General features: G+C 39.6%; 1 protein-coding gene across 2 annotated transcripts in view; it reads right to left on the reverse strand.

The window, feature by feature from the left end:
* Positions 1 to 14,679: 14,679 nt before the first annotated feature.
* Positions 14,680 to 24,665, reverse strand: part of LOC131980288 (receptor-type tyrosine-protein phosphatase mu-like) — a 177,489-nt gene continuing 167,503 nt past the window's right edge. Inside the window, exons 30-34 of one of the 2 annotated variants that reach the window (XM_059344499.1) lie at positions 23,935 to 24,066; positions 20,182 to 20,307; positions 17,522 to 17,685; positions 17,206 to 17,341; positions 14,680 to 15,635 (exon numbers count right to left, since the gene is read on the reverse strand). In XM_059344499.1, coding sequence (XP_059200482.1) covers positions 15,582 to 15,635; positions 17,206 to 17,341; positions 17,522 to 17,685; positions 20,182 to 20,307; positions 23,935 to 24,066 — 612 coding nt within the window. In that variant the 3' untranslated portion in view covers positions 14,680 to 15,581. The remainder of the gene's footprint in view (positions 15,636 to 17,205; positions 17,342 to 17,521; positions 17,686 to 20,181; positions 20,308 to 23,934; positions 24,067 to 24,665) is intronic. The other variant, XM_059344500.1, reaches the window with a different exon arrangement.

Genomic DNA, 24,665 nt, shown 5'->3' on the forward strand with positions numbered 1-24,665 from the left:
GATGGGTGATTCTGTGAACACAGGATTTCTACTTGGGGAGGAAGATGACTGCATCCTGTGTCATACTTGTGTAATGTAATGTGTAATTTTTTACATTATGTTAGTGTCCCAACGGTGTATGTTTAGTAACGTAAGGTATTTAATCGAAACCACAATCTTTTTTTTTCTAAAACTATATTTTAGTTTATTTTGCCTTAACCTAACCATGTCCACAGTCACCCATAAAGTTGGAGTAGAATTTTTTTTTTTAACCTCTTTCCATGAAATGATTGTGACAATGTGATTTATTCTTGACAGAGAAAGTAGAGGAGGCCCCAATTTACCCATATGATCAACTCATAACATCAATTTAATGCGCTGGGATTGTGCCAAAGACAATGGCAACTTCATTTATGTAGCACATTTCATCACAAGTACAAGACAAAAATTAGGTAAAGACATAAAAATAAAGACAGAGGTAGCAAAACATCAGCACTATAAAGTAGGGGAAAAAAGGCACCAGTATCTGATTTGTTCAGCTCCTATCCCCTGACCAATGCACTACGCTAACCTTAACCACTGAAGGCCAATGCTTACCCCAACCAATCGAGCTGATCCAGAGGGCCGGATTCATAATCAGGCTTATTCCAACATGAGAAGATGAAGAAGTACAGCTTACCCGAGGGCTTGTCAATCATGTTGAAGTCCAAAGATGGCTACCACTCTTGACAAACAACCTTTGCCACTATCCTGGCAACCACACGCTCCCAGCAAGACAGCATGTTTGGCAGCAAAGAAAACAAGTAATATATAAAGGAAAGTAAACATTGGCTGGAGACAGCTCTTGGTAAGTGAAGAGATGAGGTATGAATGCTGAGCTTACAGCGTTTCTTTTAGACTTAGTGTCATCTGACGTTTGCTATTTAGTGAAACAAGACTGACCGACCCCATGTGAAGCTTAAAACAGTGACTGGTAGTTGACTGAAAACATGTCAATTAGTTCACTACATTGTAGCCACTTATTATGGTTATGAGATATGAGGACATCGCAAAGTGAATGTGTAAATATGCAACTTTTTGCAAACAAGTTCACTAAATCAACTTAAAAGGCAGTGATATAGCAAAATTGCAATATAGTCATTAGATGTGTATATTATTTAATGTTGTTTTACATTACAAGTTTGAAACTAACTCTCAAAACCAACTTCTTTATATTTTAGTTTGTGCAATGTCTTAGAAGTCTAAAACTTTGAAATAGGCTTTAAATTGTCACTGAAATATCATTGTACCTGCAGCATTGTCACGATTGCACTGAAGACCACAGGGAGTTTTTGACTCAGTGTAATCTAAAACAGCTTGAATTGTTCAATGCATGGTGACAGCAATGTTTCACAGGGATCCTTGTTCAGCCCGACTCGATAGCATCGCTCACATCCTGCAGAGTTTTCGGCAGCAAATTTATGCAGCGATTTCATTCCATTTTACAATGAATCTCATCGATGCTCTGTTGAAAAAAGCTGTGACTGAAATTAAGTCACTGTCCTGTCCATTATTGTAGGAGCACACTCAGTCAACAACCAAGTGTATAAAAGCTCTGCACATTCAAATAATGCACCGGCTGCGTGCCAAGAAAAGCCTTTAAGCATCATTAAAGTACAGCCACCAGCCTGCACCTTTGACACAAGGCTGGATAGAATCAATCAGTTCATGTTGTTAACAGGAAAATCTGACCCCGACACCAACACCTTGTGTCTTGAATTGCAATCTACCTGCAGAGCAAGGACTCTGTGTGTGTGTGTGTGTGTGTGTGTGTGTGTGTGTGTGTGTGTGTGTGTGTGTGAGGGAATGTGTCCTTTGCATATCTCAAGAACTGTTCACCCGATCTAGTTAATACTTGACGAGTGTGTCACTGGTGACCTCTAGGATGTGTTGTTGGCAAATTTGGTGCATGGTGCATTTTGGCACATGCATGCTCAATATTAATTAACTTTGACTTAACACTCGAACAGCTTCTGTGCAGCACTGAGGCCGGAGCTTCAGAGCTTCAGAGAACACTAATAGCATTACCACTGGCAAAATACCTCGACTAATCAAATCATTGCCCTACTTTATAACCATGTTTTTCCAAGCAATTAATTGGACTGCACCTATTTGAAAATTAATACTTCTGCTTTGTGTATTTCAATTGTTTTCCTGACCCCAGATGCTAGATAAGGACTCAAATTTACTAAACGTAAATTCTAATACAATGCTAAATAGTTTAATGAATAAAGCATCATATTTTAATTGTTATATGTGTTTTGTGAGTAAAAGCTGAATATGGGGGTGTCCTGGTGGCACACCTGGTAGAGCGTGTACCATAGAGGCATTGTCCTCGTAAGTGGCGGCCTGGGTTTGATTCTGACTCAGAGCCCTTTCCCGCATGTCTTCCTCTCAATCCATAAACCCCAAAAATGGCCTGAATCTGCAACATAAACAGTAACATTCTCTGTCTGGTAAATGTACTAATACAATGTTTTTCTCTGAAGTTGAGGTATACAGTAGGTGAGAGTGTAAATGCTTCAGGGGCCTTTTGTAAGCCATTTCAGGGCACCATTACTTTGAATAGTAACATAATTCAATATATATTTTTTAAACTTCAGAATTATTCATAGCTGTTCATGCACCTTTTCTTCGGGCGCCCCAGGCAGTTTCCTACCTTGCCCTATGTTAAGATCTGCCTCTGGTGTTTTTTTCTGTTTCCTGTATATTTCATTGGTATTTCTGACCACAAGTAGCAGTAAATTGGGTGTGTTACGCAACTATGTCATGGCAGGTTTAAGCATCCAAGAAGCACAGTGATGAGGGTGTGAAGTTGTTGGAATGAGAGCTTGTTGAAAAATCTGCAAACAGCAATACCACAGGCCAAGCATTTGAACGGGCACTGTGCTAGTCACTCATTTGTCAGTGTTGCCAGTGTAGTTTCATGTTCTTGGTCTTAGCTGAAGGAGATCAGTGCTGCTGCAGCAGTTTATCCACCGGTGAAACATTAGTCTGAAGGGCTTAAACGGCTCTTTTCAGAAGGAGGAGCTCCTGAAGGCAATTCCCACTGAGGACCAGATGAATGTAATACCAGATGTTGCATCCTAGCATCTGGAAAGAAATGCTACAACACAGACAGCCAAGGACTTCCCTGCACAGCCTGACATAATCAGAATGGATTGCTGACACGTACAATTGATGGTGGGATGTGCAAGATTGAGCCCTGCAGGTCCTAATGATGGACGGATATGCATGAGAATTGAGATCAGATGGCAGGGAACGCTTTCTCTACTCCACTCCAGGGCTCTAAAGACATGTGTAGGCTGAAACAAGGATCTTGGGCCGTTTTCTTCTCTCCAGGGCTGGGAAGATGCTGAGGTTTTGCTTTCTATGTCAGATGATGACTGCGGTATATGTATGTGTACGTTGGTGCAACCCTAACAGTTCATTTGTCCACCTTGCAAAAATGTCTTTACGTTTAGCTGAAGCGGGTGTCTTAATAAAAACAAAATGTGACATGGAAGCAAACTTATGATAAATTATTTAAAAAGGGAAGGCTACAGAGAGAAAGCTCTCATTTACCAGGACACCCTGATTACAATACATATAAAACAATAAAAACACACCAAAGTTACAGTATGCAACATCATATTATACAGCAAACATGCCAAGGACATCAGCATAAAGGATAGCATCACTTCAAAGAAAACACATACACTCACACTGCTCTATTTTGGTCAATAGGATTTAAATTGATTAAAAGGGATTAGCTTGTGTAATTTTACAAGCTTCTGCAGATTGTTCCACTTGTGTGGGGCATAATATTTAAGAGCCAGTTTTCCCAATTGAAATGTGAGACGGCAGGTCCTACTAGAAAAGAGATGGGTTCTCATTAAGTCCTTGGATGCCACATTTGATTAAATTGGCACAAAAATTGTACTGTAGGTCTACCGGGAAGCAGGTCTCTTTAGTGAAAGAGGACATTATGATCATTTTTGTGTTCAGGCTGTGGTCACACATACAGTACGCAAATCTAACATTGGTGAATATTTGCCTCTCGTTAACTTCCATTCTATGCGGGAAAAGGGGTGAAGAAAAGATTCAAGTTCATCTGTGACTGTGAACTTTGACCTGCAAAGTCGCAGCCTCAACGAGTGTGTGTGGTTGACCCCACTTGGCTGTCAAATGAGCATGCTGATATCCGTGTGCGACATCCTGCAGTGCCACATATCACCTCAGCAGGCGATAGTGACTAGTGCCTGATACTTGTATTATGGGCTTCTACTAGAACATGTTTACATGCTTTTTTTTTTTTTTTTTTAAATGTATTTTTTTGGGCTTTTTCATGCCTTTAATGGACAGGACAGCTGAAGAGAGATAGGAAGCAGGGGGCAGAGAGAGGGGAATGACATGCAGTAAACGGCCGTCCGATGCGGGACTCGAACCGGGGCCAGCTGCAGCGAGGACTGTAGCCTCTACACATGGGGCGCCTGCGTAACCCACTACGCTACCGACCACCCCCGTTTACATGCTTTTAATGTAAGAAAAACACACATTTTTATCATACTGTCTGTCTGAATGTCCCTGAATTCACCTTCTGTCTGAAATGCTACGTTTTAGCACCTATCTCTTTGAGTCCCCCTCCCTCTGATTGGCTTGCAGAAAAGTATAGCTTAGCATTGAAAAGGGAGTTCTCAAGCCGTGGGTGGGGATACTCAGATGCGGGGAGGTGTATTCTAATGAGCCTGCCTGTGGGATTTGAAGCAGAGCCAAATCTGAAGGGCTTGTTCAATCACGTTTTCTCATTTAATCAGCCCACAATAAGTGACTTGCTTGTCTTATTTCACAGTTTGTAGAATGATAGGGACTCCAGGTACCCAAATGTAGGCTGATAAAATTAGTTTTTCCATATTATGCCCCCTATACGTCTGCAGAATCAGAGATGTGAGCCTTAACATGGAGAGGTTCTTGCCATGAGACTTCCACACACTCCAGAATGTGTTAAATCCTGGATGATGATGGATCGTCTACCAAACTTCTACCAATTGGCTCCTATTGGAAGATGTGGGAGGAAGAACAAAGGGAGGGAGACATTCTTTAAAAATACAAACATGATTCTCCTGTGTGAGACGATTCAACACTGCACAGTTCTTACTGAGCTACACGTAGCTTTCTTCCCCCTCTGAGAGGAGCAGCAGCAGCGGCAGCAGCAGGGTCGGCGTGAGAAAGGATCAGAAGAGCCAAACATGAGTCACCATGTTCAACCTCTTTGTCCTCACAGCGAGGTTTCCAAATGGCGGAAGCGATGGATGTAGTCCCCGCGCTGCCATCGCTTTACTTCAAGCAGAGCCTGGCACACGAAACACTGAGAGTGGGGAACCACGACAGAGAACAGTCTCTGTAAGGTTGCACAGGGTCATCTTGATTTGTTTGACATACACTCTCAGAGCAATGAGATAAGGAGGAGATGAAGAACTGCAACTGTGAAACACAACACCCTTCAGCTCAAGGTGAGCAGTTATGTAATGTTTGGGCCCACAATAAATAAGAAGACTAATTATCTGTGAGTGCCGGAGTTTTGTATTTTCGATCCTTGTCACTGCCGTGAACCCGATACTCTATTCAAGGTTTGAAGCTTTGCACACTGCTACTTTCCATTATGTTGGTTATGTAATGCACCTTGAATGCTTTGTACATCACTAATTAAAACACAAAGACCTGAAGTATTTTCTCTTCTACTGAGAGGAAAAACACTGTGGGGAAAAAAGACTACTTCCATTTTGTGGCTTCTCTTTCATTTTACTTGTACTCTTTAAGTAAAGGGGGGGAAAAACACATTTTGAAACTTACTTACAAGTAATAGTAGTAGATTTGTCTGGAGGATGTCTCTAGTGTACATGCGGAAGAGCTATAGAACATCTGGATCATTTTATGTACAAAAGCCACATTTTTTGGGCTTAAAGCACCACTGAAAAACTTTCATAAGAATGAATGGGGCCCCGCATCCAACTACAATACTCTTCTTACATCAATGACATACACTTTCCCGACATAATCGTGAGCAACTGTCAATCATGAAGTCGCACCCCCTTTTCATAGCATCAAATAACAAATTCAAACTAATTTTTTGTTAAATTAACATTTAAATATGCATCATTGATGAGAACTACCTAAAATGACATGCACTTGATGTGTACTTTGATTTTTTTACGTGGAGAGGGCGGGGATTATGACCTATACTGCAGCCAGCCACCGATTAAGCGGGCGATTGGGATGTTTTGGTTTCACTTTTTTATACCAACAAGTCCTCCACACCACACGACCACACATGTTGTTTGTTGCTACCCTCAAATACCCACAGAACTGTATTAAAAATTATCGCCCCTACCACTGGCAGGAAGTGACATTAATGTAGTATTTAAAACACGCCATGAATGTGGTGAAACAGTCACAGTTTAGGCAACAAAACTACTTGGTTAGGAAAAAAGTACATGGTTCGGCTTTGAACAAGAAGGTTAAAAAAGTGAAATATATGTGTGTAAAAACAAGAAATTAGGTAGTTACGTAGGTGATGAAAGCGTGACATAGATTTGGCATCCACGCACATAAATCAAGCTATGTTACTTAAAATAGCAACTAGCTTTAGTTTCACATGGTATAAGGACACCTGTCTCCCGGGTCAAAGTCCTGTGTTTGTTTGACCGTTCCACCACCCCTCACATTCACCCTAAGTGGACTCTGTCATTCTTTATACTTCATATTTTCACTTAACTCTTTGCTTTCACAACCTGTAACATTAAAAATGGCATCCTTTATAATAAGTACTGCCACTAGAAGACGTTCCATCAAGATACATAAATATTTAATTTAATTTCTTAATTAGCTTCCGTATAAGCAACACATGGAGTTGTTTTTTGTTGCTTATGCTCCAAGTGAATACAACAGAGGGGCCTGGAATTCCTTTTGTGGTGCTTAAAATTACATATGAAAAATTAAACAGCTACATTTCTTTCCAAAAACAGTGCCTCAGTTGCTCTGGATAATCCACAGAAAACACTGTCAACATGCCAACAGGGAGATTATGTTCTCCGGTGGGCAGTAATTCAAATATAAACCCTCCACAGTTTTCTTTTCTGGTTGAACCGACCCTTTAAACACAATTTTTTTTACATTGTCTGCTCCATTTTAAAGTGGAGCTCTCTGATTTCCTTGTTGCTTTCACACATCATCCCTGCAAACGCACTATACAACTGCACACAACCACTCACTCTAATACAAAGTGAATCATCTGGAGAGTCCACTCCAGGTTACCTTGTCAAGCATGTCTCTCCAACATACACCGTCTCTATGCACCACCTAATTAGCACCCAATGAGCACGCCGCACATCTAAGCCCACCGCCGCTCTGGATCTCAATATAGATACACTATCTTGACATCTACCTTCTCCCCCCTTCAGCTCCTTTTGTCTGCTCACCATGTTGCGAGTGGCGAACACAGGCGAGCTCGGCTCAATATAACGCGTTGGAAGATAAAGGGACTGACTCCCTGCCATGCCAAATCTATCCAGAACGCTATTACGGTGCCATGGCAACAGATGAAGACACGCAGGCCTCTCCGGATGGGGGCACCGCTGGTTCACTCGTCTTCTCTGCTAGACTGACTGGCAGGAAAGCTCCACGGGGCTGCTATGGCAACAGACTGATCATATGCAGAGAGGGGCTGTTGGCTGCCACAGCAACATGGGGGGAAATTAGATTGACTTTGATGAGGACTTGACCTCGGGCGGATTCCCAATATTGTTTTGCATCTCGAGGATTTCTGACATGATGGGGACTGATATGCCGACACCTGCATATATACATATACATACGTGTGTGTGTGTGTGTGTGTGTGTGTGTGTGTGTGTGTGTGTGTGTGTGTGTGTGTGTAGTTTCTGCTTGTTGGACCGACAAAAAAATGTGATGCAATATGCCAGCCATACACCAAACTAGGCTATCCACTTGTGGGTTGACACTAAGCTCGCAACTTCTAAAATATGTAGCCCCAAACTACTGAAATATGTATGCCACATCTGTGCCCAGGAACAGTGTTTCTACAGCCTTTTCACATCCAGTCTCTAACCAAGAGTACTACAGCACCAGCAGACTCAGAGGGCTGACAATGCAATCACATCAAACTGTCAGGGGGGATAGGAACAATGTCAGGAGAGCAGAGACATCTTACTCTCCTGCCCTCCCCTCCCCTTTCCTCTTTCTCCTCCATCTGCATGAAAATGGAGGAAATATGAGATATGGATTTACCTCAGATGTGAGAGCTCGACAGGGGCGCTTTTTGTATGTTGAGCTGGTCCATTGATTGATCGCTCGCTCCCCCTTGGCAAACGCTCGATGGCGGGGCTGGAACTGAAAGCAAATATGCTGAATTATTGGAAGTCAGCTCAAAACAGCTGCTGCATCATTCTCCAAAAGAATAACGAGGTTGAAGGAATGATTAGAAGCTTTTAAACGCTCAATTGCCGGGTCAGAAACTTGAAATATTTTGGCTAAATATTCAAAGAATCCAAGAGGTCATTTAAAAGGTGATAAATCTGATCAGAGCCACATGAAGCCCACTCTGCAGTCAGCAATTAAAATACGCAGAATGGAGAGCCACATGAAGATGTCAACTTTTGCTCTCAGACAGATTTGCAGTCCAGTCTGTGCAATTGTTTGTGGTAGAAGAGAAAGAGGCGGGGTGATGGTGGTGCTGGTGGTGTTAAAGAGATGAAGGATGGCAGAGAGAAAGAAAGAGAGAGAAAAAAAGAGAATAATCCAGTCCCTGGAGATGGAAACAGGCTGTTGTGCTCCAGTTGCTTCAGCTACCCTTTGACCTGTGTGTGGATCTGCACTTGTCTTGTGCAGCATGTGTGTGTTGGCACACACACACACACACACACACACACACGTGTGAGAATCTGCAGTGATGTATGTGAGAGTGCTGGCGGGCTGTTTCAGATGGAGGCTGGAGGCTGCAATTCAGCAAGCATCTTGATTATGAGAAAATACACAGCTTAATCTTTCATCGGCAATCGCGGGGTGATTAATTATTCATTGGTTTATTCATTACATTGTTGCATCGGGGCAGAAGAGACGGAGTGTGAGAAAATATTATGTTCATGAATTCAATATGCATATTCAAGATAGGAAAAAAAAATTAACACATTCTTATATCTTTCTTTTGCGCACATTTAGAAGTGCTGATTGATGAGCATTATAATACCTTAACTGTACAAATACAAACCTGATACAGCTGCTCTTTACTTGTCATCATCAGGTCATTTCACTCTCTTTAACGCTGATCTCTTCCCAGGATTCATGAAAAATTGTGTTAGGGAAATAACATTTTAATGAGCTGAATTGAGTATGAGCTTGCTAGTGGAGATTTGACACAAATTGTGTCTATAACAGAGTGTAGAGTGCTCTCCACTCTCGGCTATTGACTTCAGCTGACATTGTGCTGCCTGCTCTACACTGCCACCTCCTGGACATGCAATGCCACAGAAGCAGCGTTGTTGCTGCAGCAGCAGAAGCAACCTGGCTCTTCTCTATTGCATCTCATAAAAAATTAATTTCCAAATGTAATACCTACCATTTTGGAAAATGTGAAACTTGACTCTTGCAATATGATGTCTGGGATGAAAGTTAAACTCAATGTCACATTAAACAGGAAGTTGTGGGATAAAGCGGTGCATCAGTTAGTTTTATTCTTAATATTTGTAGAGATTTTAAGTCTCTTCATGGTCATTTGGTCAACTGGAGTCTCTTTGTGGTTGTTTTGAGTCTTGTTGGTCATTTCGAGTCTCTTTGTGTTTGTTTTGTCTTTCTTTCAAGTCATTTTGAGTCTCTTTGTGGTTGTTTGGCTTTTATTTGTAGTCATTTGAAGTCTCTTTGTGGTCATTTTGAGTCTCTTTGTGGTTGTTCTGCCTTTCTTTGTAGTCATTTTGAGTCTCTTTGTAGTCTTTTTGAGTCTCTGTGGTTCTGCCTTTCTTTGGAGATATTTTGTGTCTCTTTGCACTTGTTTCGTCTCTTTGTCATAATTTGCATCTTTCAGATTGCTGACCCTCTTCTAATATTACAGGAAATACAACAGTACACTATAGAAAATAAGCCTCCCAGAGCCCCCTGACCCCTCTGGGCCTGTGCAGTAATCCATCCATGCAAATAATTTATTTATACGGTTCATTAAAATGTCATTAGGAAAATAAATGCAATTCACATTATCTGTGTTTATGCCCAGATGAATAACAGGAGGAGTTTGAGACACAGCAGTATTTTGTAATTTTCTTGGCTTTCCTTCCATTCTCTGGACTGTAAGTGGTACAAATGGCATCAATTACTGCACGGCTCGCTGAGCGTGTGTTTGTGTCCAGATGTTGACCTTGTGCTTCTGGACGTTAGCTCGGAGAACATCTGGTACAGACTCTCCCGGCAGCTTCACTCACATCAAGGCTCAGCAGCAGGAGCAGCTCCCACTCACTCCAACTCATTGGTATCCCCGGTCTCCTGGTGTGAACAGAGAAATAATTCACCAGCAGTCCTGCGATGAAATATGAAACCATCCCTGGTGCCACAGTGCCTGTAGCTCTGACCAACTGGAACAGTCTGCAAAGGGAAAAGATGAGACCTACAGCTTCCATGAAGATGTGCCAAAAATTTCTTCTTTCTGCCCAACAGAGATTCTTCAAGGCGCTGTTGCAGCCTGTAGAGACAAACCACTGCATTAAGAGCCAATAAAAGCCAAATCGTACCACATTTTCAAGAACTGGGATGCAGCTGTGCCTCTCTTTGATCCTACTACATGAGATGCAGAAAAACATGGAAACAGTGTTGAATTTTTTTTTACATATGGAGTAGCTCATTAGCCCTCCAAGGCCAAGGTTGGACTAATAACAGTAGAACTGCAAAGAGATGCAGTGTTTGCATAATTTATATGCTTAAATAACACCTAACTTCATTATTTCTCAAGAGCAGCATAAACTGAGAAGCATCTTAACACTGACCTCTTGTGGCTGAAAGCTTCAAGTAGCAGAGGAAGTGTTCTCTGTTGCAGCCACACTTTGTTTACAAAAAGTGTCAAATCAGGGTCAGCTTAGCTAAACTACTACTGTATTAACTTAACAATCAATGCAAGTTGCTCCTGCATCATAAATCCTAATACAGCCAGAAGCAAAAGATTTGTCCATTAAACAATTTTATGTGAGCTGTAGTTCCAGTTTTCACAGGGTGTTAGAGACGGAAAGCTTTTTTTTTTTTTCTAGAAGTCTAACACTTACATGCAGGGTGACTGAAGGTTTAAATCCTTGGATTAAAGCCTGAAAAGGCCTGATAAATCGGTGTCAGTTATATCTGCTGCTCCTTCATTATCACCACTGATGTGCCCTTCAGCATGCCTGAACTAAACTTCCAAACTGCTTCACAAGGACTTCAGTGACGCTGACAGATAATATGGAAAATTATGATTCAGCCAAACCTACCAGCTGCCTGCTGAGACACGGACATTCAGACATACAGTAAATTTAATCTTATTTGTCAATTAAACTAATTTTCATTTTCATTTGAGAATATTAATACTGTAGCTATTTAGGTGATTGTCTTAGTTTGTTTTTTTACAGAATCCCTCTGGAGCTCAACGCATCGTGTAATGATTATGTAAGATGTGGGTATATATTTTGTCATCTAATTACCAAGGTGACTGTAAAAGGTCATGCAATTAACAGATACAGAAGTAAACAGCAGCATGGGGAGTTCTCGTGTTGAGTTCTGGTTCACTGGTTTCCAACCTCGGGGTCTCCTGAGGCCTTCTGGATTGTATGCGTCAGAAGACTTAAAATAAAATAAAAATATTAAGTAGTACTGGTGCAGTATTGCTGCTGTTATTACAAAATGTGGATTCTTACATAATTAAGTTTGATCTTGATATGCACATACCAACCTTTCTTTCTAGGCAGGAAAAAACACGGAAAAGTTTTTAATATTGTAAACACCTCACTTAGCTTTTGCTAATCTTGGACAAAGTACCACTACAAAATAGTTTGGACACTAATAATCACATTTATCAGTGCAAATGAAATCAATACTGGGGTCAGCAACCTCTACTAGCAAAAGAGCCTTTGTTGGCCAAAAAAAAAAAGAGAGGAAAAAAATGTCCACAAACGAGCCACAAACCTTATTTTGAGCCTTACAATAAAGATAATAACAGCCTTATAAGTCTAAATTACCCTACCAACATTACTAATAGGTCATAATGAGCATTTATATTATTTTGTCAGATTGTGGCGAGTACACAAAAGCAAACAAGAGTCTGGACAGAAATATCGCAGGAGATTCAAAACCAGACTTGAAGTTGGCAAAATTTAGGTTAAAGCGACTTTTGTAAGCTATGATGCACATCTTAGTTGACTTTTTAATGTCACATATAAGCTACATTTTTACAATTGAAGAATAAAAATTGCTTTAGGTACACCAATGACAAATTAAAATGTTAAAGGAGGAAAAATAATAGTTTAATTTTATATATATATATATATGTATTTTTTGTCACAGCCACAGGGAGCCACTGCAGAAGGCATGTGGCTCTGGAGCTGCAGGTTCCTAGCCCTGGTCTAGGAGAAGGTTCAGGAAAGATACTCCAGGACACCACCAGGGGGAGACAAACCCAAAGGAATAAAAGGACAGAGCTGCACAGGAGCCCTGAACCGTCAGACTTTTACTGATATTATCTCTGACCCAAAGACATTGTGTCATTCTAACAGAATAAAGTAGATATATATTATACACAAGTTGAAAGGTACTGGTTTTCAGTTAGTTTAACCATTTTTTAAAAAGGAAATTACCCAAAAGTTCATAAACAGAGCTTAATTGGTTTCTGGAGATATGTTTTTCTTTTCTTTTCTTGTTTTTCTAGACCAGTCGAACAATCAAACAACAATGTATGTATTCCTTGCTTTACATTGAATTTAAAAAAAGTGTTTATCAAGTGGACACTCAAACATGAAGCAGATTTGTACATAAACCAATATTCAAGTACTTAATACTGTAATTTTTGAGTGTGAATGCACTCATGCTGCTCAATACAAAGTGTCATTGACATACAAGTTTCCCTAAAACCACACAAACAATGTCTTCAAACCAAACAGACTGACAATCTCTACATTTAACAGTCAACTTGTTGATCCACCAATTGTGTACTTTTGAAATATAGAACTTTTGAAATAAATAAGTCATCATAGTCTCAGGTGTCACAACACATATTTCTTTCTTTTTATAAAGAACTGTGTGCTGGTGGGCCAAATTGATAAGGGCTAAATATTTCTTTAAGGTTCTATATTATTTCAAATAACTTAACAATATAACGCATCACAGTATACCACCACCTACCTCAGCCTCAAAACATTTCCAGAGACTGCTGTGTCTTCATCCTCCTGTGTAAACCCATATGAGTAATTTAAGGCCTTTATTTATTTTATTTTATTGTTTAATATTGCTTTTTTTGGAATAAACATGAAGGTAAACTGAGTTGAAGAGCCACTGTTAACTGCACCCCTGTATTTTAAGTATAGCATCAAATAATCATTATTTTGGATTCAGAGTTTATGCTCTCTTATGACTTTAAAGCATTGTTGGAATTCAATTTGTTTGTTTCAAGGTGTTAACTATAAAGAAAATGGGCTTTGAGCTTTGTGTATCCCTTAAAAAAAAGTTGCTCTGAAGTCCTTAGGATTCATATATTTTTATGAATGCCAGAAAATGAACTATTACTTTTCACTTTCACCAACTAAACCAACGTCAGTCCTGATCATAACTGGCCTATTGCCTTTAAGCAAGTTTGTTTACATAATGACAGCTGTTTTTTTTCTCATAAAAAAACAACCAAACGACAAAATATTTTCTGCATACTAAATGCTGAAGTGTTTTGTCAATAAATTGCAGCAACATTGATTCAGATGCATCAGACACTGCAGCGCTCCATAATAATTTTTAGTGGAAACCAGGAACATTGCATGTATTTGACCCATAGGGCAAACATGAGAAAATGGATCAATCTGTTAAAATAGTAAAATCTACAATTTTGCAGCCGGGGCACTAGATTGAAAGCCTGATATAAGAGAATGCATGCTTTCATGCTGTAATGGCTGTGGGATGAAAAAATGTTTTTAATGAGTTTCAGTGGGACATTTTTATCTTTAGGAGTGTCTGTATTTTGACTAGACTTTTCAAAAATTTTAATTAAATAAATTAAAATCACACCTTGCCAATAAATATTGCATATGTATTAACACACCTAAAAAATTTTTTAAAAAAAGGACAAAAATACCCTTTTCTGATGCACAAGGGCTGAGACAGATTTGAAGCATTCAGTCATTGAGTTTACCTGTTTGAAGATGTGTTGTTGTCCAATCAGGCTCTCGTGTTGTGACTGTTCACCCTAAGAACTTGGATTTCAAAACATAACAAATATGCTAAAAACCAAATTATATACATTTGGACAATTGCAGGAAAACCTTCAGACACATAACTGAAGAGAAGATCATGAAAACGGATCAACACTGTGGCACCTTTCAAAGTGTAATTCCTGCTCTCTCCAACAGGTGTCCCCCTAATGTTATTATTTTCCAGCTCCACTCAGAAAAGAGGCAGAAATACATATCCAATGTTTATATTGTAGATACATTTATATAATATCTTTTTTCTTTACAATGGAATTAATCTGTCACACAAGATGACCAAAAAAAAAGCACACAACACAGTCAATAAACCAAACCTATAGAACATATGATTGTCACTTACTTGCGAGTCACAAAAAAAGTACATACCGCGAATAAATAATCTACAGAAAATATGTACAATATGCACAACAAGAATTCAAATGGAAGTGCAAATAAAGCTTTGGATCCCTGTACAGGAAATAAGGTAAGCAGATGTAGACCGAGCCAGCTGTCCCCCGACATACAGTATGAAGCAAGAATCATCTAGAAGTCAGAAATTTACAGGACATTTAGTAACATTTAGGCTTTGAGCTCCTGCATTTAACGGCTTTTTAATAATAATGAGCAGAGCAAAAAAAATAAAAAATAAAAAAAATCAGAGAGAATTAAATGAACACATTAACATTATGTACAGTGTTTCGCATTCCACAGAAAACTGGAGAGTATTTAATGCTCATCGTCCAATGAGGATCAAGGCAACAACCACGGGACTACAGGCGGCTGAGAGAGACAGAGGCAGAGAGAAAGAGGGATCCAGAGAGGAGGCGACTCACTGCAGAAGAAAAAAAAAAACCCTCATTGTGCTCCTGCTGGCTTCTTTAGCCGGTGCTGACAGAAACAGGCTGCGATATTTAACACTGTACAACTCTGTTACCTTCCCCCATCTAGACCAACTAGAAGAAGAAGAAGAGAGCTGGTCAGAAGAGCTGCATGTATGGTTGTGTGTGTACTTCCCGCACACACACACACAGACTTAGCACAATGCACACATGTGAGCTGCAGTCTTCTGTAATGTCCCAAACTTTAAGTCTCTGGTGAAGTTTCAGTAGCTCAGAGTTATCCAGAGTTCAAGTACTCCAGTGCCACTTCATAGCAAAACTTGTACTGGTCCTACGAGACGAGAAGAAACAGACAGAAGCGTTAGAAGGATGAACACGGTCAGACCCACCTGCTAGGGGCCACAGGTACCAAAAAAAAAAGAGCAGCTGGGCCTCTGTTAGGATCTGAAAAGTATTCGATCAAAGCAGTATACCTGCAGCTTCTTCTCCCACCAAACACCTCTGTATGTGTGCCATATTCCTTCAGTACTTCATCAGCCCTTATTTATTTAGAAATACAGTATGCACCATGAAAACCAGTGGCGGAAAAAATATTCAGATCCAAAACTAAAATTACTAATACCACGCTGTAAATTATTCCACAACAAGTAAAGGTTAAAACTTACTGTAGTAAAAGTACAAATGTATCACCATCAAAATGTACTTAAAGTTTCAAAATTAAAGTCCTCGTTATGTAGAATGGACCCACTCAGATTGTTTTATATTATAAATATATTATAGGAATTTTGTTATTGATGCATTTATCTTAGCAGAGTTTTATTTTCTTAAGGTAGGGCTCATTTTAACTACTTAATACACTGTTATAAAGTTAAATAATAATAAAAAAAATGTAATCACCTAAAATCATGTTTTTTTATGTTAAATCTCGACCTGAAAAGTAATTAAAGCTTTCAGCTAAATGTAGTGGAGTAAAATATTTGCCTCAAAATGTAGTGAAGTAGAAGTATAAAGTTACATAAGATGGAGTACCTAAAAATTAAGTACAGTACAGTACTTGAGTAAATGTACTTAGTTATATTCCAACACTGCAAACACAACACTGTGACAAAACCCCACTACAAGTAAAAGTCCTGCATTCAAAACCTTATTCAAGTACACACGTGAAAGTAAGTATTAAAAGTAGCATTCATAAGAAATTCAATTTTATTTGCAAGACTCATTGGAAGGAAAAATATTTACGTGTGGAAGTATTCAGATAAAGTAAATGTATACACTGTAAAAAATACTCCACTACAAGTCCTTCATCCTACAAGTGTTTTTAGCAAAATGGACTTAAAATTATGAAAAGTAAAGATTTTCACTGTGCAGTAAAATGTTTTTTAATGAGTTTTACTGTTATATATGATGATATATATTATTTTGGAATAATAAGACTGCTGCCTACTTTATAAATTCTTGGGTAAGTTAATCTACAGTAATGATTGATATTCTGTAAGAGCATCATCTTTATTTGTTGTTGTCCTGATAAAATCTAAAAAAAAAAAATCAACTCTTAGGAGAAAGACCGTTTTGCTGTTCAGCTTTGTCATGATGCACTTTGCAGCTGCTGATGGATTTTAAAATGTTTATTTATCTCAAGTTGCATGAGTTTTTTTCTTTATCCTTCAGTTTATCAGTTTTAAATTCAAAGCCGTGCTCGGGTTGCATGATGGGAAATGCGGGTTTCAGCATTTCTGCAGCTTGACCTATACCAAGTGCTAAAAGTCAAAATGTCTTGCTCCCAACTTTATGGAAGTACAAGAAAATTGCTGAAGTACCCCCTCTGAATACCATCTGGTTCTTTGTGAGGTTATAATAAACTCTGAACAAGTGTGACAAAGTGCTGCTTCAGTGCTCCTCACCAGTAGGTCCACCATGTTGGGTTTATTGTTCCGTAGTGTTTTGACAGCGTGGAAAACATCCACTGAGCGCTGGTGCTGAAGCATCTCACACACAATGCTGATGGCACAGAATGTCCCACTTCGGCCACCTCCATTCCTACAGAGTTAACAAAGAAGCATAGAAAATCAAATAAACTTTAAGAATATAGAAAAGGTTATGGCTGAGAATAAAGCTGACAGAGATTTTACATGCAGTTTAGCTCTTCAGTCAGTAGGTGGAGATGTTTCATTTTTAATGAGTGAACCTCCCTCTGCACTGAGTGTGGTGATAACTTACAGACAGTGGACCACAGTGCGCCCCTCGCCCCCGTCGTACTCTTCCTGCCACTTGTCCACCTGTCGGATCAGCTTGAGGAAGGAGCGCTTGGACATGGGCGTGTCCCTGTACATGGGCCAGCCCAGGAACTGGAACTGCTGCACCATCCGGTAGCCGTCCTGAGGCTGCAGGGAAAGGACACAGACCGGTTATCCCAGGTTAACACACAGAGGGAGGGGGTTAATCGCTGCTGTGCAAAGATGCAATCAGACTGTAAAGATGCGGCTAAGCTAAGCCTCGATGGCGACAAGTAGGACAAGAGATGGATAAGGGCAGGAGGAGTCAGTGCAGAGATGAATGCACAGATAGACGTGTTGATAGATGAGCTCAGTCACAGCTGGAGACAGATAGTTAAGGTCTGAGCTGCAGACACTGTAAATCACACTCAGACATATTGATCAATAACACTTGTCAGCGATCATGTGTGATTAGATTGTATTCCACTTAATACGCTGGTGGTGCCTCTGCCGGCCAGACGCTGTTATTTCATACAGGGAGTTTTATTGTTGACGGCTGGAGGGGTAAGGAGCTTACGCAGGTGAGTGCAGGTGAAGCTTGCACGGGTCAGGACCCTTTCTGTGCAGCAATGTCTGCAAACTCTAAATTAAAAGGTCAGAAAACATGGTCGGGTTTACCTGAAGTCGTACCCAGTCATGCAAATGTTTTGGCTTTTACTGCCACAGTTGGGAGAGCTGTCTCTGAGATGTCTTCCTCCACTCTAATAAAAAGTTAATTTGCTTTCTGCTGCTCACGTATTTGAAATATAGAATTTAAAAGCTTGTTTAATAACTCTTTCCACAATCAGAGCGCTTGCTGCTCTGGATGGTCGACAGTTTTCATAGGGACCATTTTTTTCTTTACAAAGTGCTTCCAATAAAACTGTTCACAGCAAGGTCTGTGACTTATTTAGAGCAGTGGATCCTAATCTGGGGGCCTTGTGGGACCGCCCGCCCAAGAGAAAGGAGTTCAATCTGAGCACTCACAGGATGATTTAAGGGATAAGAAAGAACTTTATGTAGATTTTTTTCTCACTTTTCTTATTTTTTTGTGATTTTCGTGTGAAACACTGGATACAAATAATTTAAATATTTATCATATTACTCTTTGATTGTGCTGTTCAACAATCGCAAATGTCAGATCTGACGTGTTGCTCCACTCAACTGACCGCGTACAGAAAAGGTAGGTCGGTTGAGGACCCTTTGGTGGCATAAACCTGACTGGTTAAACGTGCTGCAAATTGGGCGGGTCCTGGTTTTGTCCTCACACAGGACACAACTTGACAGCCTGTTTGTGAAGTTTCTGATATTCCATCTAAGAAATCCACCAAAATCTATTTCTGAAAACATTTGAGGCGAGTAACAGGCAATGCCACTGCTGAATCTCATTTTAGAACTATGTCTCCCAGTTTGACAGCTCGGTCCAAGTTTCCTGAGCCGGGCACTTGGTGCTTATTTGCATAAAGTTGAGATCTTGTCTACTTTATGCAAATACAGACCGGCCAATGCACCACGACCCCTTTGCAAACTCGCTGCAGCGCTCCCACCATGCAATGCTGCTCCTGCTCTCCAGTGGAAATTAAGACAAGATATCTAATGCTCAAAAATATATACACTTATTCTGAATTTGATGCATGCATGATGCAGAAAGAACTGTGGCATCCTCTTTCACCTGATCATGTTGAAATGTTGCCTGAGGTCTTAACCTGTCATAAAAGGTCACGAGTAGACATTGTTTTTTGTTTTGTTTTTAGGGGTCACAAGCTAAAACAAATGGTGCACCACTGATGTAGAGCATTAGCTTCCAACCTCTTTGGCCCATGGCCTTTTGCTTTAAAGGTCTACATGAAGGTTCGATATGTCTGAGTTGTGAGCCGTATATAAAAAAGTAATTTTTCTTCCTAATTTTCTTTTTATTTGAATGCTTTTTGGGGGCATCAAAGCATTGAACAGAATAGGGATTTTTTTAGGAGAAAAGTCTAAATATATTTTTAATTCTCTTCTGTCTCATGAATCATCTTGTGACCCCTCAGATTGAACTGCAAACAATGAGGGGTCCTTAATCGAGAATAAGGAAAAGATTGTTTCTGAAATGAGTGAATGGTTTTCTATTGTGCATTGTGTTGTGGTGGAAACAGAAAACTCAGAGACAATATCTCAAATCTTGGAGGAAGTAAACCAGAGCACATGGCTCGACGAGTGTAAGTGAATGTGTTTCTTTATAATTTGGGTGGACTGACCCTTAAAGGTAGATTCACTTCTGCCCAAAAAGTGTTGATTAACGGGACGGAAAGTCAAACTTATACCTTTATAACTATGTGTAAAAAAATTCCCAAGCTCTGTAAAAGAAAAGTAACTCCAATCACTGGTGCAGTGGCATAGTTAAAGAACAGAACGACTCTGCACAGCTTGAATGGACAGGCCGGCGAGTGAGTGGGACGTGCGAGGTGTGCAGTCACAGAATAAATTGGCTGTTGTGATCACGACAGAGAAGACAAACAAGTTAGAAAAGTTTTTTAAAAAATGGGCGAAAGAGCAGAAATACGACTTGATTTCCCCCCTAAAGAAATGATTTTCAAATTATCAACCGATTGAAGCGTGACCCTCCCGTGCCACCGTACGTACCCGTGCTGCATTGTAGATCCGAAATATTCTGCTGATGATGTCCTCCTCCAAGTCAGCAGAGACAAACTCCACCTGGATGGGTCCGTGGCGGTGGACTCCGTTTTCTGGCCAGTACTGTGGGCACAACTAAACAAAATAGGCACGTACACACACAGACGTTCACACACATACACACACACACACACACACACATGCACGTACAAACGCACGCACGGACAAACGCACACACAAGAAAAAAAACACAAAAAACAAAGAAAATGGAAGAGGATTCATTAGTTTCAGAATCCAAATAATGCTGAGTGAAGCCAGTGACATTGATTTCAACTACTCACATGTTGAAGGTAAAAAAGTTTTTTTTTGCAATTACCAAGTCTAAGAACACAAATCATGAGAGACAAAAGGTGAAGAGGAGAGGATAAATGAAGTCAAAGTGATGCGCTGCTTTTTCACAGGCAGACAAATGCTGCAATATATTTTTGATAGACCAAAAACGAAACACGAATGCGCTCAAAGCGTGAGAGCTTTTTCCCAATCAACTGACCTTTTGTTCAAGAAATCAGAAAACCTTGACTAATTGTTTTAATCTCCACAGAAAAAAAAAAACCCACATGCATTTTTTCTTGAAGCTGCACTGACTTATTTTTCAGGCTGAAAGAAAATCTGAGAATCATCTCTGAAGAAAAACATGCAATCAAAAGTTTATCAAAAGACGATTGATTATTTAAAAAATAAAAAATGTATTTTATTTATTCATCACTTTAAGATTACATTTGATTTGCTGCACTTCTATTTCAACTACTTATTTATTACTTTTAGCTTGTGAACATTTATCCAACATTTTTTTTATCACTTTAGCGAACTATTATTTTCACCAAACAGGTGTTTGATTCGGTTTGTTTGTTTGTTTGTTTGTCAGCGCAATTATGAAAAAACTACCAGCCTGATTTTCATCAAACTTGGAGGAATAGTGTAGCATGAGCCAAGTCAGGGCCCATTAAATTTTGGAGCAGATCCGAATTATGGGGCGGATGCACAAATTAATTTTCACTTTCATTCACATTGCGAGATAGGGCATTTGTGCTACATTTGTGTGCCGTTGGAATAATTAGAAAAATTAGTTTCATGATCATATTTCATGATCTGATCAGTTTCCTTTGCTCTTTAATGTTACACAAACAAGACAAACAGCTTTCAATGTGTTGTTTGAACGCTTTGAGGAATAAAATACTTTCTTTGTAGCATGGGACTATAATTAATCATCTATCTATCTATCTATCTATCTATCTATCTATCTATCTATCTATCTATCTATCTATCTATCTATCTATCTATCACCCCCGACCACATTAGGCCTTCTGTATTTTTTCTATATTTTATATGTCATATACCACTTATATATTCAAATATATTTATGTTCATTCTACTACATGCAACAATCTATTGAATATATTCTCCAATGTGCAATACAGTGGCTTGCAAAAGTATTCATACCCCTTGGATGTTTGACCCTTTTGTTGCTTTTACACATGAAATCATGGTTAATATAATTTGGCCTTTTTAAAAAGAATTTGCAAAAAAACCCTCTTTAATATCAAAGTGAAAACAGATTTTTACAAAAAAGTATCAATTAATTAAAAATATATAAGGTAAAATAAATAATTGCATAAGTATCATGCTGCAATTGTAGCAGGAACAGTGATGAACCAGAGACTGGACCTGCCGGACACAGATGTTTTTATACTATAATCACTTGACACACATCAACTGCACTCAAGTGATCTCCATTTCACTAACTGTGACACTGCTGGCATCAACTAGCTGGAACTCTGTTGAATTGGGTCAGTTACTTTAAAGGGTATGAATACTTATGCAATCATTTATTTTACCTTATATACTTTGATATTAAAGAGGGGTTTTTCTGCAAATTCTTTTTAAAAAGGCCAAATTATATTGACCATGATTTCATGTGTTAAAGCAACAAAAGGGTGAAACATCCAAGGGGTATGAATACTTTTGCAAGCCACTGTATCTGTAAAAATGCAAACAAACACAAAAATATATATTAATAATAAATGCCAAATAGCAGTACTGTATGTATATAATGTATATAATGTGTATAGAATGTATGTATATGTCTTATATATTTTTATACTCTTTACTCGGTCTTCTATATCTATGTGCCTGTACCTTGAGCTGCTGTGACAACTAAATTTCCTAAATTTGCAGGATAAATAAAGTCATACCTTATCTTATCTTATACAAGGAGCATGTGAATGCACCATTGGCTTAGGTGCCATTCTAGTTTCAGCTGTAACTATTTCAGCTGCCTACATACCTCGCTACTGCAGAAATATTTTCCTGAGAACTAAGAACTGAGACTTGAGGTTGAGAACAAGTCATTTATCAGCAAAATGCCACCTAATGGATCTAATTGCAGCTTTTCAAATTGTGAAGATTGGACGTAAAACTTTCTGCTCAAGGACCAGACGGACAAAACAAGGTATCTATAAATGTCACCTTGGGGTTTGGGTAACTGATGGGTATTTTTCACTTTCTTTTTACAGCTCAAAGAGCATCTAGTAAATCATTTTAAAGAGCAATCAATGGATGAATGTAAAACGAAACATAAGCCATAGTTGTAGCCCTAGTTAAAAGCATTAAGAAGCAGTCATTGATGGTGTTATTGACTGCTCTGGCAGCGGTGTTAAAAAGTGTAACGGGAAGAATGAAACCCCTGGGACAGCATCATAAGAGCTGAAAAATCTCTCCCTATTTCCACTCCTCAGGAGAGAAAGCCCAGTTAAGAACATGCACCTGCAGAGCACACCGCCGGCCGCACAGCACTAAATCAGACTTGTGGAAGCGTACGCGCACAGATGGACAGATTCTACACACACAGACATGCCTACATGCAGAGTCATGAACAAACAAGGGACAACCCGAGAAGAATGCAAATAACAGACCTGCGCACACGCATATAAATGGACGCACAAATCTTTCTCAAGCACATGCCGAAAAAGAAGCACAGGCACATTTACAGTCTGTGTGGCAGCGAGAGCAACACTTTGTGGCTTCCTTTGAGAGCCTGTCAGAAATTGACAAATTCAACAGATGCAAAAACAAAGATGCTGATGGAGAAGATAGTAAACCTCCACCTCCCTTGTTTCCATCTACGCCAGCCCTCCCTTTCTCCCTTCCCACCTGTGCTGTTTCCTTGGCTGGCTGACTGGCTGGCTACAGTGAGAATATTGAATGAAAGGCCTTTTCTATTCAGCCAGTCAGCCAGTCAGTCAGTCACCGAGGGAAAGGGGATTTGGATGGGGAGAGCAAGCCAGGCTTCAGGCTTTGATCCGCGGGTGTTATGACAGAGCCTCGGGCTGAGAAATCTGGATAGTCTCTTCCACAGGCCTGTCTCTCCATCTACCCGCGCTTTCATGGATAGTCCTCTTCCACTCTGCAGCATTCACCTCATTTCAAACATACACTGCATACGCATATATATGTGTGTTTTCCCGCACAGATACATCCCTGTGTATTTTCCCTGGGTTCATATTGGAAGAAAACAAACAAAAAAAGCAATCTCTCTCAATCCAGTTCCCACGCTGTCCTTTTGTGTGACTTTATTAGATACAGACTTCTGATGAAAGGAGCTGCTTTATCTGTTTGTCAGTGTGGCTCCGGCAATATCTCCCGAGGATTATTTTGTGTTTTGTGTTCATGTGTGTTTATTCACACGCATCAGGTCGGGTTTACCTGGGCTGGGTCGACGTCGTTGAGCATTACTATCGAAGTGCAGTGGTAATCTAGCACCAATCTCCAGAAGTCCTTCACTGTGTTTGGCAACGGGTGCTGGGTCACTATGAATGCAGAAGGCTGCTTGTAACTCTGGAGGAAAATAGAGAAAGAAGCAAAAGAAAGATTTTTTAAAAACTGTCTTATACATATTATATAGTACGTAACTGACATCCCACCAAGAATAAACCAATAACCATTTTAAAATGACCTCCATCCTTGAACCCGCCTCACACTGAGTGCTGTTTTCTAATGGAGATTTCATGTCCTGGGAGATTATATTCGGACGCTGCACTTTAAATGCGGTCTCTGGCTGGCCCAGTGGTGACAGAGGATCCTGTACCTGTAAAGGTCGCCCGCTCAACCCAGGCAAGAGCCAAAAAGTCCATCACTGGACATGAGCTTTGTTAGGACATTCTTTGGTGGGTCCATTCTGAATATACTTCACACGTGAGTCAACGTATATTGCACTTAAGGTTTATTTGTGTTGTCCTGATGTTAAAGTTCCACCTCAAGACATGTTTTCCCACATAAAATGTATTATTTTATTAAAATCTTTGTCTAGATGTTGACCTTTTTAAAGTTTATATCATCATCTACCAAAATCCATTTGAATATTTTTCAAGGCTTCTCATTGCAAATATTGACATATAATAAAAAATATAATCACAAAGCATGTAATTCGCTGACAG

This window comes from Centropristis striata, chromosome 11 (genome assembly GCF_030273125.1).
Source record: "Centropristis striata isolate RG_2023a ecotype Rhode Island chromosome 11, C.striata_1.0, whole genome shotgun sequence".
NCBI classification, from domain to species: Eukaryota; Metazoa; Chordata; class Actinopteri; order Perciformes; family Serranidae; genus Centropristis; species Centropristis striata.